This window comes from Argopecten irradians, chromosome 2 (assembly GCF_041381155.1).
Source record: "Argopecten irradians isolate NY chromosome 2, Ai_NY, whole genome shotgun sequence".
In the NCBI taxonomy this organism is placed as follows: domain Eukaryota; kingdom Metazoa; phylum Mollusca; class Bivalvia; order Pectinida; family Pectinidae; genus Argopecten; species Argopecten irradians.
Window position 1 is genome coordinate 16,464,642 of NC_091135.1, and position 16,145 is coordinate 16,480,786.

General features: G+C 37.7%; 1 protein-coding gene across 12 annotated transcripts in view; it reads right to left on the reverse strand.

The window, feature by feature from the left end:
• Window positions 1-16,145, reverse strand: part of LOC138314620 (SRC kinase signaling inhibitor 1-like) — a 166,842-nt gene that overhangs the window by 46,929 nt on the left and 103,768 nt on the right. The window contains exon 1 of one of the 12 annotated variants that reach the window (XM_069255041.1): window positions 6,527-7,668. The exons of the other annotated variants lie outside the window; for them this stretch is intronic. Within the exon in view, the coding sequence (XP_069111142.1) occupies window positions 6,527-7,210 (684 nt within the window). The 5' untranslated portion in view covers window positions 7,211-7,668. Of the gene's footprint in view, window positions 1-6,526; window positions 7,669-16,145 lie in introns of those variants that run through there. 12 annotated transcript variants of the gene reach the window in all.

Here is a 16,145-nt window from a genome sequence, read left to right on the forward strand (position 1 = left end):
ATTTGTTTCTTGGTAACTGTATTAAAGGGGGATAACTCAGTACAGCCTGACTCCTGATACCCTGTGGCATATAACAAATATAGAATAAATGGTTCTATTTTGAATAGAATGTACACATTTTAAATGTAATTTACTAAATCTGTACTTCAGCATTCCCAAACATAAGATATGTTTTGAACTCAAAAGTTGTCAGCTGCATTGGCTGCAGTGGCTGTTTCCCAGGGTATCAAATTTTTTTGCAATCTTCCAGTTGTAGGTTGGTTTTTCTTATGAGCGAACTTCAACAAATCAGGGATATGTACAGCATAGTGATTTCATTTCCTGACTGTGTTAATGAACACTTTAGGAATCGCAAGCATGACGTTGACATTAAATTGTTTGTAGTTTATACAGTTAATGTCTATACTGGGATTATCAACTCTAGAAATAAAGTTCAGAAACAAACCTTATTTTGTATGGTGAATATCTCATAAATATCTGATAGGGAACTGTTTATGGTGATGATAGAAGGAATGATTGTAGCCACTGTTATGTAAATATGGCACTAAAATGACCTGCCAGTCTCTACCTAATTCTATTGTACAAGACCCATTAGGGCATCCAAACGCCTGCTTACTGTCAAAACAACAATACAAGGAGTCGATAAAAAGTCACAGCCCCTTGTCGTCCCTTCAACATTACCAATGATTCATGATGGAGGAATTCAGAATTATCAGAAAACAAATGGGTCACAGGAATGGGTTGCAACATGCCACAAGGGGCCATAGTCATTTTTCTCCATAAAACAGTCACAGTTTGAAATTGAATCGATATCCATTCCAATACACAGGAATTCAGGGGCTGAAAGGGAGTTGCATCCTTAATTGGTGCAGATGGTTTGGGAAAACTTAATTCCAGAGCTCCAGCGACTTCTAATCAACACAGGCTACAATGGAATTCGGACAGTACTATAGGACAATGCCATACACAGGACTTGACACACATTTTTGAAAACCAATTAGGTATTCACCAGGGATGGTTATTGAGACATGAAGGAGACCCGCAAACCTTTTTTGAGCACCCCCATATAAATCAATAGTGGGGTGAGGCCTAATAAGGATGGATCAATTAGTAACCCCACAACCATCATCTAAGACCAGCCTCAGCATCACTGGTCCAGCAGGCTGGCACGGTTACCATCAATGTATCTCTATTGATTGAAGAGTTTGACTGTATCTACTATCTAGTAGATCTATCAGGAAGCATCATATTTACAGATGTGGACAGAGCTACCCCACAGAAACATGTATAAATCACATAGGAATTAGTGACAAAATACAAAATACAGACAAAACTCACCAAGGAATTTTGATCTCATTATCACCTTAGAAGTTAGTGAGGAAATCTAATTTGAATAGTTGTAAGGCAACAACAGAAGTTTTTGCCTATTAAAATCAATTAATGATGTATTTTCATCTTGGTGTTAAAGTAGAGCATTTCAACTAATCTCACTAAAATTTCAAAATACAAATGTACACTGTTTATAACAATTTGAATAATACTTTTCAGTTTGATTGTGAGCTGAACACCAGTCAGAGAATAGATAGCTGACAGATCATTAAAAACCGTGACCACATCTAGGGGACAGGTGTCCGTGTATGGTGGTGGACCTGATTGTAACTAATTCTATGGTCATTTATCTCCCATTAGAGCACACCCAGCTGGTCACTAATTAGTTAAGCCTTGTATTTAAACACCTCTTCTGAGCTCACCAGAGGTCTGGAGATGACCTTTGTGTTTATAAATGAGGTCAAGGTCATTAGCCATCCATCAGATCCCAAAGAGCAGATGTTCACAATCTGAGTATAGAAAATATCCATCCTTTGAACATAGTACAGTAAAGTGATTTTGAACTTATTGATTTTACATCTCTCCAAATGGTCCCAGATTTACATGTAAATAAATTCTGATATTTAATTTCTCTCATTGGTTTTACAATTCATCAAGCCCTTAATTTTTCAATGAAGTACATTTTATAGTTGTGTTTGAATTCCTTTTGCTCTTTGATACTAATAAATTGATTTACAAGCATTGTTGTGTCTTGTCTTGTCTATGAAGTTCCTTCCTTTGTCAAGAGCACATTAGTTGATTGGAACAAGGTATCATTGTTAATTTGTAACAGTAAGCCAGGGAGATCATCTTAGAATTCCTTGTCGTTTGTTCCACTTTATTGGAAAATTTTGAACCTGAAATTATAACTTGACCGCATGTGCAGCAGCCAAATTGAATCCATTACAGATATAGCCATGCAGCTACACAGTATACTATTGGATGTACGGGGGGGTAACATCTTCCTGTTCCTTTGTGTCCACCAGTTACAGGTAAAACCATACCAATATCACATTACTGGTCATCTCCTGCTTGTACTAGAACAATCCATAATGTTTAGTTTAGTTACATACAAGTGATAAATAGAAGAAAGAGACAGAATGCTAGAGAGATTGGCACATCACACACAGTTACAGGTAACTACATGTACAATAGTTTGTTAGACTCATTTCTACTGTGTTAAAATTGAAAAGCTACAATTGCTTATCTGAAAGTTTGGTTACAAATTAGTATTTTAGAATGACTGTATCCTCAGAGATGTTCATGATGCAGATAGCAGGTCTAGAGATCTAGAGACCAATAGGGTACTGGAAGTAAAGACAGTACACAATATATATTAATGTTAGTACAGAGCAGGTGATACAGGTCAGAAAAGGTCAAACGGCAGAATAACAGTTCTGAGATAGATAACCATTTATCCACATTATAAAGAACATCTATCTATGAAGGTCCATCAACAGTTCTACCTCCAGTTAAATGGGCAGTATCTATATACTTAAACAAGGTATCAAAGTGCTTTGTAGTTTTCAGTTTTATTTCTAGTCACGAAAATGTTTGAATTATACAGATTAATTGGGAAGTGTTTTGAAATGTTGTCATTAAACAGACTGGATGGCTTAATAAACTAAAATTTAAAATTTAGATTCAGACATTATTTAATACACTTCAATGCAAGTAAATGTCGTTCATAAGTGTATAAGTGTGTGCTTCAGTTGCTAGTGAAGGGTCCAGAAACATAACATACCTACAAAGGTCCATATAAGCCTTACAATTAAGTGTGAAAATCCTTCCATAAAGAAAAGTTATTACTTGTCTATATAAGTGTAGGTATCAAATATTTGACTGATGTTGACCTCTAAGGCACCCAAATTTTCTCATCTAATCAATATGCTACCAACTCTAAACAGTATAAAATCATCTTCGCCAACAAAGCGATACCGACATACGACGATGATCCCTTGGCCTCTTGACACGCTTTTCCGGTGCCTGGAAACCCATGAGCTGATTGGCTGCAGTGAGAATCCATAGCACAATCAGAGCGCCTGTTACAAATCAACAGCGTGGCTGTCTGAAAGAAACGAGCACTCTGATTGGTCAGAATTTACGTCATCAACCAGTAACAGGACTGTAGTGAAGATTTTTGCCACTGGTCACATGGCAGCAGTAGTAAAGCACCGTAAAAGCGGAGCATTCTGTCGAGGCTAGTAAGGTTTGTGATGGATTAAAGGTATAGAGTAAGACGCATCAATATTTTGCATCACTTGGTGATGCATTGATGCAATTTATTTGTATCGCAATACCTAAAAATAAAATTGATAATTGGATTATCTCCCTTGGTCAATGTTAGGGCTCGAACATTTGTTAGTAACAAAATGGCAGAATCACAAGTGGAGCAAAACACTAAACTGTGTCTGTGACTGTGGCCAATAAGGCCATTTGCTGTCTTATTTGAATTTTCTGTATATTCAATCTAGTAATAGAACATGGGAAATGAGTAAAACTTGCACCTTTTGTAATGAGTGTAAGTAAAAGCTAAAATATTCCGGAAATACAACCAATCTACCACAAACGAGCACTCTGATTGGTCAGAATTTACATCATCAACCAGTAACGGGACTGTAGTGAAAATGTTTGCCACCACATTGCAACAGTAGTAAAGCACCATAAAAGCAGCAGAATCTGTCAAGGCTAGAAAGGTGTGTGATGGATAATCTTTCCTTGACATGTGAAGATGCTGTGTAAAGGTGTTGAGTAAGATGCATCGATGTGTTGCATCTTTTGGCAGTGCATTGATGCATTTTGTGCAATTTATTTGTATTGTGATACCTAAAAATAAAATTTAACATTGGATTATCTCCCTTGGTCAATGTCAGCCGAACATTTGTTAGTAACAAAATGTCGGTTCACACAAGCAGAACAAAACACTTAATTAGTGTCTGTGCTTGTGGCCAATAAGGCCGCTTGCTGTCTTATTTCTATTTTCTTTTTATTTAACCTAGTAACGGAACATGAGAAATAAATAAAACTTAAATGCATCTTTTGTAATGAGTGTAAGCAAAAGCTAAAATATTTCGGAAATACAACCAACTTAACAACACATTTACAACGGCACCATGACATTCGAAGTGTCTATCAAAATATTGCTATACACATCACTGCGCTACTAAACAGAGTGACTTCCATGACTTAATCATATTTATCTCCCTTGAAAAGGGTTTCCTCCCCTGTCTAGCATTATCTCCCCTAATCATGCTTATCTCCCTTGTCAAAGGTTTCTTCTCCTGACTAGCATTATCTCCCCTGTACATCACCAGGTAGAATGGTCTCTGTTAAGACTTTTGAAGAAGTTACATCATTATGTTAGGCATTGACAGATTAATTTCTATGTAAGAACTTAACTTTAAGTCTTGTTTTTCAAGCTTTAAATAACAATTGATTGGATAGTAAACAATGTGATTGTTTTGTCAGGAAAAGGGGCTAAAGATTGCAAGAGGAAAAATAAATTTCAGCAGTATTGGATCCCTAAAATGTAGGTATGTCTATAGTAGCTGGGGATGGCAGCTGATGGTTAACAATGCAGACACACTGCTGATAAACATGGAGAGTGATGAAATGGTTTCTTTTCTATCCCATCTGCTTCAATACACATTCTGTCATTGACTTCAACAAAGATAAGCATACTATCCAACTATAGGCTAAATCACAAATCATTGATACTAATTTAACAAAGCCATATATCTTTATTAGAAAGATTTTGCATCACAATGATTTAGTATGTTGATTTCATTTCTCTTTTGACTTTCCTCTATCTAACTGTCAATCCTCTAACAACATCCCATTGTCTATCTTTTGACAATCTCCCTCCCACTATCTAACCTCTGACAATCTCCCTCCCACTATCTACCCTTTGACAACCTCCCTCCCACTATCTACCCTCTGACAACCTCCCTCTCACTATCTACCCTCTGACAACCTCCCTCTTACTATCTGTCCTCTAAAACCTTGATCCTTCCAACTGTCTATCCTACAACAACCTCCTTCCCATTGTATATCCTCTTACAACCTCCCTCCCACTGTCTATCCTCTACCAACCTCCTTCCTACAATCTATCCTCTACTAACCTCCTTCCCACTGTCTATCCTCTAACAACCTCCCTCCCACTATCTTCCCTCTGCCAACCTCTTTCCCACTGTCTATACCTTCTCCTACATCACACCCTCTTCCTTGTCTCATTACTGACACTGACAACCTCCCTCCCAGCAGTGTTGCTGACTCTACAAAAGGCTGTCAGCAACACTAATTGGTTGCTATGGAAACCTCACCCTGGAGTGGTCAGCTTCACACATATTGACTGGACCTGTCAAATACTTAAGCTAAAAATCCATACTCTCAGCAAAAAACTGACCCAAATTCAGTAGTGTTTCTGACTGACCAGTTAGAATTCAACATGATCTAGAACATAATCACTGCCCAGAAAGCTCTAAATAAAGCCTAGATTTACAAATATAGATAATGAGGTAAAAACGGTATATAGCTGGTATATCAATAATCCGAAATAAAAGGCCAAAATAAATTCAAATTAAAATCAAAATCATTTCTATGGAATATAAATTCAGCCACAATAGGGCCTTCTTCAGTCCAATATAACACTAACACAACGTGTTCCTCTAGATGTCTACAAATATAGAATTCAACAAATTCTAAGTCAGTAGACTGGGTATGTACCAATGAGATGGCATGTGGTACAGTAATAAACTATACCTTATATATCTTTCTCAGATCATTGAGAACATTTCATTTGTCTTTTAATTTTTGTGGACGTCTTGAACTACAACTTTCAAAATATCATCTATGAAAGGAGCGTACTATATATTGTTAATACAGTTATCAAATGCATTCTACTAAAGTTTTGTATTATGATTAGATGATAAACAGGATATACAGGCATAGAACTTTTAACTATTCTCCAAAGTAGGCATTACAGCTACTGCGACAACTACTGAAGCTTTATGAACTAGGCATTAATACTACAGTAACTAAAGCTTAAAGACAGACAGCAAGACAATCTACATAACTAGATAATAGATAGACAACATCAAGAAATAATGGACGTGAAGACATGCAAACAGACGGTGGTGGAGATAGCAAGTTTAGTTACCTGGGGGGATTGTGGGTAGGGCGACATCTCTCGTGGCTTCTTAAGGATTCCGCGAAGTGGACGGCCATCATCCTGAAAGGATAGTCTCCGAGGGTACTGTCCATGGAATCTATAATCCGTGCGAGGACACCGAATAACTTGGGCATAAATTGGACTAAAGTCGTCCCGCCGATCACTTTGGGCAGGTGAATGACACCTGATGACATCATGAAACTGAGCAGGGGAGTGCACTCTGTTTGTACTATAGCGACCCTCCACGGGTGAACGACTCCGTGATTTGTAATGACTTTCCGCGGGAGAAAGACTCCTAGAAATATGTGTTCTTTGAGTTGGAACAGCTGACGAGTAAATACTTTCTGTAATCGGATTTTTAAGTGGCAGCCTCCTTCTGGGAGCAGCCATTTGTTTACTTCGCACATATTCATCATAATCACTTTCCAGATAGTAGGTACTCCGTGGTTGACACTTTTCTGGACGAATCGTCCCGATCATTTTCCCTGAAGGAGGCATCATCCGTCTGCCATTATTGTCTGACCTAATAACATCCCGTCGCTGTGACCTACTTTGTGGCCTACCGTTTCTATTGCTACCATTGTAACCATGGTTACTACCAATTTCCTGGTCATCACCATTTGTCCCGCCCCAGAAACAACTCAGAAATCCATCTCTCACCATTCCGAACATTTAGGCAAAGTTAAGACTTCAAGTTTAACAGCAGGCAGTTTTAAAATTTTTATACTTCAGATCACCTTGATTTCTTAAATTTCACATTTTCTCCAAATTATGTTGACATGTTTCATTAATTGTAGATTGACACAGTAAAGAATTCAAACATAACAGTCAAGTCAATCTTCAAAACCTCCAGTAATTCTTTACTCCAATATAACAAAAGCCTGTACATGTATTTCCAAGGAAACTTTGATTTTCCAAAGAATTCAGGATATTATACACAAATTTCCGCCAAACAAAAAATTGTTCCAGAATGCCAAAATATAATTTGTAGTTTGGTTGACAACATGACTGCCTCAAAACCCTGTATGAGGAGTATTTAGGGGTGAGGGCCTTAGCCAACCCCCTGGCTCCTATGGACCCTTTCTAGCACACTAGATACCCACATCCTGTTGTTGTGGGACCAGGGGTTTGGGGATACAGGAGCCCATTGTAGACTTACTGTCCAGAGAGTTTCCATGGATATGGGAGTTGGTGTGCGTGAAGGAGTCTCTCCTACTGTTCAGCCTCCCTTTGATACTAGGGACTCCACCATCTTTGATCATCATTAGGGAGACATGGGCCAGGCTTCACTGAGAACAAACCACTACAGTGTAAACTTACTCTGTATCATACGGATATATGGATATATTCTAAATCAAGGTAGATAACTCTATCATTAAGGATAACATACTGAAATTAGGCCTATATTTCAAATATTGACACGGATATTCATTTTTGACAACATTAATACTGGAGACCATTAGCCAGTATATTAGGAGAAATCATCATATTTACTTATTATTTTAATAATAATAATAATAGAGATAATTTGTACTGAATTTCAAACCTTGATAATACAGCACAAACCAGAAATAGCTAGCTATTAACAGCTGATATTACAACCATGTGATGATCGAGTTGTTTATTTGTAAACAGTTGGTGCATCCTTAGACAGAAGCCATTACATTAAATCAGCATTATAGCATCGCCTTCCTAACACCCTTCCTTACATCCGTGTGATAACTCATTGCTTCAATAGCAATGTCTGGCTCACTACTGATATGGAAATGTAAAAAAAGTCATTAGTTCTAAATCTAAGGCAGAATAATCTTTAATGTATTGTCATTATTCAGAAATGACTTCTAGATCTGAAGATCAGAAGATAAGCAGGTCATATAGATCCAATAATAGCTGGTCATTGGAATATTTTAGATTTCAGAAGAAACACAGACAAAGAAGCTTTATCTTTTAACCTAAAACCATACAATACTGAAGAAACTGACCTACCATCCGTCATGGTCACTAATATAAATATATTCTCCAATGACACAAATGGAATATGAGTGGACATGATATAATTGTCAGTTTATGCCTGTGATATTTGTTTATGTAATCAGAGGTATGGGTTATGAGGAAGGAAATGTTTTTCATATTTAGTCAAAATTTAACTTGTAACCTCAATCCAGATGCTATAATCAGCTTTATATAGTCCTATTAAGAAAGCTACCTTTCACAAGTATGTTTCACAAATGATACAAAAGATAAAGACCTCTCAAGATATAACCAACTATCTGTCTATACGATAAGGATAATGTATCATAAAGAAATCATCCCCATCTGATAAAGATACTTATTACACGTAAAAACAATCTCCTCAAAGAGAGTGACACATGCATAGTGACCACCTGTATTAAATGACCACTTGTATAGAGAGACTACCTATATATATATATAATCATCTGTATACTGTGACTGCTTGTAGACATTGACCACTTGTTTAAAATGACCACCTTTATACATCTATCACCTGTTTATAGTGACCACCTTTATAAAGCTATCACCTGTTTATAGTGACCATTAGTAGATACTGACCACCTGTATAAGTGACCACCTTTATCAAACTATCACCTGTATAGTGAGTGACCAGCAGAAATATCTGTGAAATGAGGCCAACCCCAGCATTGTAATGTACACCAATATAATACATGTACCTGCCCATTCTATGCCCATTCTAGACATCAGATATGAATACGTTGGTATTAAAGATTCATGACAAGTTTTGGACATAGAGAAAAGCATGGTGTATAAAAAATATTTATCACTTTAGTGTTTATAGGAGCTCTTCAGGTAAGGAGGAAGAAAAGCAACAGCACTTGAATTATTGAACTATTTTGAACCTGGACAACCTGACAGCAAACATAAAACTCCTTAGGTTTGTTAGTGCAGTTCAACAGATTTTCATTATTTTATGAAATCAATATATATCATGGCATTTCTGCCTATAACAAATGGATTTAAATCCTGGAGAACAGAAACGTCATTAAAATAACTTTTAACAGCAAGTTTCAATACTTAAAGAAAATAATGTTTTATGTATTATACTTATATTTATACTTACGTTTATATAGCTGTGGGGTAGAACAACTAGATTATAACACCGTTGACAAATTTTCAAAATGAAAACTTGCCAATATTGATAAATAGTTTCTAAATGTATACTTCTCCGAAAACTCTCCTAAGAACTTTTTTTCCAAACCATAACACTTAACAGCTCAAGCTTATAATGAAATCCTGCAACGCCATCAAATCCTGTTTCCTATCCTGAAGGAATGTTGTGGTCAGTAATTGGTCACTATCATGGTCCAATTGATCCTCTGACACCAACATGTTAAATGTTACAATGGAATCTGGATTTATGGCCCCTTTGACCCCATGACAGGAGAAACTTGTATCCTTTATTATCTCCCAATGTTGTTATCATATTAACACCCGATTGGTATAAACCTGATGTTAAATGATCCACCTCAGTTTGTGGTACATTTTAGTTCCAACTATCAAAGTAATTTCAGATTTAATTTCACATTAGATACCCTAAATACAATACTAGCATAGCACAACAATAACAACTGAGTAAAATTTTCATCTAAAACATTGAACTCATATCCTACAGAATATAAACCATCTGGTATTATAAGTAGTTAAAAAGGCCTAAAGATCAACAGGTCAATATGTATTCCTACTAACCAAGGTCATTGACACCTTGTGTACAGGAACTAATAATCTCTCAAGACCATTGGTATAACTTAGATATCTCCTTTTAACTAGTAGACCTCCCCTTGTGAGCACCTGACTTACACCGCTATATCTCTTTCCCCTCGAGTGCACCACATACCTTTGCAGTATGTTGTCAAACAGCCATGAATATTGATGAATTTGTACACCAATTAAGTCCCATAGGTCTCCTATCACATATAATCCAAATAGCTGTCTTGGTCTATAACATGTTCTGGTCAAGACTTAATTATAACACCTTTACTGTTTGGTATTTCACACCACCAGTCAATGTATTCCTGGTCCAGTTCATCAATGGTCAGCCAGAATTAGGTCACTCTGTTTATGAGAGTTTTAACTGCAGTATTTCCTGTTACAGCCAATCTACAATAGTCAGCTCAATTATTGGTCAGCATGTGATCAGACTGACCCCTGGTCAGAACAAACTTAGCTACAACATTATTGGTTAGTTTATATGACTTACTGCCAAAAATAGACCAAAATGGATTTTCTTACTAATATTTCAACATTCTTTAACTAAGACCAACCGGAAAGCCTTTTTATTCTACTGATTATCTCCCCTTGCAATGACACCATACACAGAGACTACAAGATCTTTGTGGTAAAATATCCAGTGTTATAATAAGATACACATTTTCAAACATAAGATACCCCCCTCTACAAATCTAGTGATTCTTTAAATCTGGTTGTTGTGATGGTGGTTCATATCCTTGTGAAATCTTGTGACTCCAAACTTACCTGAGTTTTGAAGTGACTTTCTCACACTATAAGTATGGACTAAACTGTTTTATCCTGCAGATTCACCGATATCTGAATCTGAATGACTATTATATGCAGCTATAAAATACCAGTTTGTTGACCGAGGGTTTCCACAGAGTAACATTGTGTACGTTACCAGGCACGGCTGATAGCTTTGTGTTCATATTCTATCCCCTTAATTTTATGACAAAGTTTTATTTGTATCTATAAATGTTTAGCTTTCATTATCCATGTATTTACCACCTTCCTGTCATTATATAACAACACAAAGAAGAAGAAACTTAATTACACATTGGTACAACTGTTCTACTTATACTTGTAACCTTTAGATTATAAGACAATTAATCCAAGCATTCAACACCATACCGGAAAAATACCGGAAAAATCTCCATCAAAATATCAGGATAACTTCTAATTGAACATGATTTTGACTGATTGAAAATCACTTTCACAATTTCCATGAAACTATATATATAATCCTTTACTTTACACTGATCTGTTTGGAAACTTCCAGTTCTAGACAGATTCCAGTTAGAATGCGACAACAATAGTCAATGGATCCTATAATGGTGGCCTTCCCATGTGTATACTGACCTGCACATTACCCAGGTGTTTAGGAGGATGTACTCATTATAAGGAATGCTGAAGAAATGAGATAACAACATGCAAAGAGGAGTCCTATTTTTACTATGGTAAATATCTCCAAATATTTGACAGCATTATTCTCTATTTCACACCCTGTCTCCAGATAAAGGTGCATAACTATTACTCTAACCATGAACAACCCTACCCCTACCCACCCCCAACCCCAATCCCACCCCAAAGTTCCCTCTCATCAGCCAGCCAGACAGAAAATCCATCTCAAGACATCTCAATCCATCTCAATCAATCTCACTCAATCAATTGTTTTTATTGAAGTGTCAAACATCTTACACCTACATTATGTGTAGTGGCTAGCCCCTATCCTTCAGTCCTTTCTCCTGCAGCCAGACTTATCCCCATCCCCTCCTCCCCTTCTATCCTGTCCCTATCCCCCTACTCCATGTACTCCCTGAAATGAGGTGTAGGTGATAATTTGAAGACAAAGTGTAAAACACCATGTGTCCATTTCTCCCATAATGCATACAATATTACCCCTCCCCCACAATACCTTCTCCCCTTTCCCTCCAGCCTACAGAGGTGACATCTATAGATAAAGGTGTACATCCCCACCTGAATTACCACCTCACTGAGGTGGAAATATCTTTCTTTAAGAAGGTGTAACTAGCACCTCCCTGACATACGCCCTTAGAGTTCCCCATGAGTGGTGTGAGCCCCCCTCCCTACATGAGGTGTTACTTTCCCCTGATGAGAGTCCCCCCCCGACAGGTGTACCCCCCCCCCCCCCCCCCCCGTACCCCCCCCCTCATGAGGGTGTAGAGGTGTCCCCCTCCCCTCATGAGGTGGTGTAGATGTAGCCCCCCCCCTACATGAGTGGTGTAGATGTAGCCCCCCTCCCCTGACATGAGGTAGTGTAGTCCCTATAGAAGGTGTAGTCCCCCTCCCCTGACATGAGGTGGTGTAGATGTAGCCCCCCCCCCCTAACATCAGGTGGTGTAGATTTACCCCCCCCACTATAGAATCCCCCCTGACATGAGGTGGTGTAGTCTTTATAGAAGGTGTAGTCCCCCATCCCCTAACATGAGGTGGTGTAGATGTAGCCCCCCTCCCCTGACATGAGGTGGTGTAGTCCCTATAGAAGGTGTAGTCCCCCATCCCCTAACATAGGTGGTGTAGATGTAGCCCCCCCCCTAACATGAGGTGGTGTAGATGTAGCCCCCCCCCCCTGACATGAGGTGGTGTAGTCCTATAGAAGGTGTAGTCCCCCCTTCCCCCTGACATGAGGTGGTGTAGAGTCCCCCTATACATGAGGTGGTGTGTAGTCCCTAGAGGTGTGCCCCCTCCCCTAACATAAGGTGGTGTAGATGTAGCCCCCCCCCCCCTCCCCTGACATGAGGTGGTGTAGTCCCTATAGAAGGTGTAGTCCCCCTCCCCTGACATGAGGTGGTGGAGATGTAGCCCCCCTCTTGACAAGAGGTGGTGTAGTCTCTATAGAAGGTGTAAACTCCCCCCCCCTCCCCTGACATGAGGTTGTGATATCTGATAAAACCTCTATAATTATCCCCTTACAGTTTCACACTGAGCTTTTTCTGTGACAAGTGAGAAATAGAGCTGTGGGAATCTGGATGGTCCAGGTTCTATTGGCTCTCATTGTATGGATAGTTTATGAGCCTGGAAAGTGAGGTAAATGTCTTTAACTTCTGGTGGTTTATTTCAACAGTAATGCACTACCATTCTGAAATGTTAAGATATCAATGAATTCCTGAAGCACCCCATTTCTAGAGGTTTTCTAGTTTTGTTTTCAAGCCTATCCTAACCATTGACTCTCATACAGGATATACACCATCATTGTGTGTACCATCTGTGATAATATTTAGAGAAACAGAAATGAAAGAAAAATATCAATCCATCATTTTCGATATAAAGTGCTGAGTTTCAGAATGCACACCTTATACAATTTTTGCCGCAGCCAAAAAAAAAACCTTCATTAGAAAATTCAGATACTGGTAAAACAAATTTAAAGATTTAAAATAATCATTTGCCATCTGACATTTCCAAAGAAATGAAGATTGTAAATCATTTAGCTAGGTAACAGTGACACACATAAGAGACATTTTCAGATCAAAGACCATCCATTCACCTTTTAAACAATTTCTAGGCACTATAACACTATGCTGGTGTGCACCCCTCGAACTTGTATTACCAGTGTAACCTTCAGAACCACTGTAAATTAATGTCAACAAACGAGACATAAAACCTAAAGGGAAATGATGCTGCTTCACATCAAACAAATTTAACCTTTTCAGATGTAACAACCTGATCCAATGAGGAATTAAATTACCCCAGTAGCTCAGTAAAACATAATATTACCCAGGACCTCAGAATCTAAACAATTACACGTGGAACTAGCTATACATTACTACCCCCCCCCCCCCAAAAAAAAAAAAAAAAAAACACTTCTTCCTATATTTTTTTTGTTAATATACTGCAACTCTATCTATCTCTTACATAGATACCTTGTGGATCATTTGTGTAGATTTTCACCATATAATTTCTTCAGATTATCCAAAATGTAAGTTTGACAGGCTAGACTAATAATTTTATTAATTGCTAATTCTCTAAAATATTGGTAAATTGGGAAATCTAAGAGTAAAAAAGACAATGACAAAATCCATTGCTATTCTACTGAAAAAGGTTTGACTTCCCAGATCATATGTCTGACATGAACGTCTAATCCACAGACTCCAGCACAATATTTACAAAAGGCACAATAATACCATATTCCTAACTACCAGTAGAGTCACCAATCAAATCTCACCAATGACCTTGAAACATTGCACCATCTGACCTCCAGAAACATCATCTTCTGACAACATTTTCCTTTTACAATATATACAATATATGAGATTTACTTAAGTGTTGCATCAATCTCTGGTAAATGTTCCAGGATTCAGATGAAGCAGCCAGATAGAGATCTATGATATAGAGGGTAATTTTCTGCCATCTCCTTTCTCTCCCGTGAGTCCTTCTTTCCCTTGTCTCATATTTGTTGATGTTCCACTCAAACAACAGGAAATTGACAGTGACATTATCTCCCAGCATTGGTATCAGAATATCCTACAGCCCAGACAGATATATATACAACAATAGGATACTGCTGCTGTCAGAACAATCAAATCCTCCATCACCTGACTTCAGTAATTGTCATTGGTTTTGATTCTCTTTGATGCAAACTACCCCTAAGTTAGATAATGTGCAAGGCCAGATTCCATGAATGGAAGAGTACACTTTTGAGAAATGGGTATTCCTGGAAGTCTGTATAGGCTATAAACAGGGATTTAGTTGGACCTTGGTTTGGAAGGCTGATGACTTTCCATAAAACTGTAGTTTCAGTCGAGTAGTTCAGCTGGCAAACCTTTGTAGCTCATTTAAACACAGCTAATTGATATAATTTACAATGGCACACATTTGCAAAGTACCAATTTCTGTTACAATACTAGGGTCAAGGTCAACGAGACAGATGGAGAAAAACTTAAGAAGACACAAGATAACATGTGAAATCTCAAGAGTTTGGTTTTTGGTAATTAAATCAGACTATAGAACATGGTATGGAAGCACTTTTGTGGTCCCTAAGTGTTTGACTGACAGCTGGAGACAATACACTGTCTATGATAGTGTAAGGATACAGCCCCCTAAGGAGCTACCAGACCTCCCTAGTCAGCTAATGTTACTGTCATCCACATACTGTTTCCACACTATCTGTCACATTAGACTGTCTGAGGCCATGTGACCAAAGATGACAAGCGAAGGAATGTGTAGTCATGGTAACCAAAATCTATGGGGGTGTTCCAGAGCCAGGCAAAACATCAATAAATATCTTTTCCATATTTGTATTATGAAGGTTCTTGAGATAAAGGAGTTTTTAATCCGTATATAAATTTCTTTGAGCCAAAATCTCTAGCTATTATTATTGGAAATAGATTTTTTAGAGTTTTTACCCAAATAACTATAGTCAAAGCATAGAAAAAAAATCTAATTATTATTTATATTTTTTGTCAAACTAAAGACATTTTTTGTAAAATAAAGTAAAACCTAGCTATCAAAACTGGTCTTTGTCTCATCCAGATCCCCCTCTATTTGGCTTAATTCTAAGGCATTTTTCTTCTGAATTTCTTCTGAAACCTGTATACTGGTAATATAATTGTATACTGAACCTGATGACAATCGGTTTATACAAGTTGTATGTACATAATTTGAACATATCTTATTTTTTCAAAATTAATAGAAGCTTGACAAAAACCAATCAAAGCATATCACTACATAATATTACCATCAGTCAGATATATGACTAATATAGCTCAGTAAACTCTGATAATGATTGGTCAGGCCATACAGCCATATATAGTACCATTCTGTAATAGTAACAACAGGAGGACTGTGATGGAACCTAAACAGGCGAGTATTTTACTGTATTCAG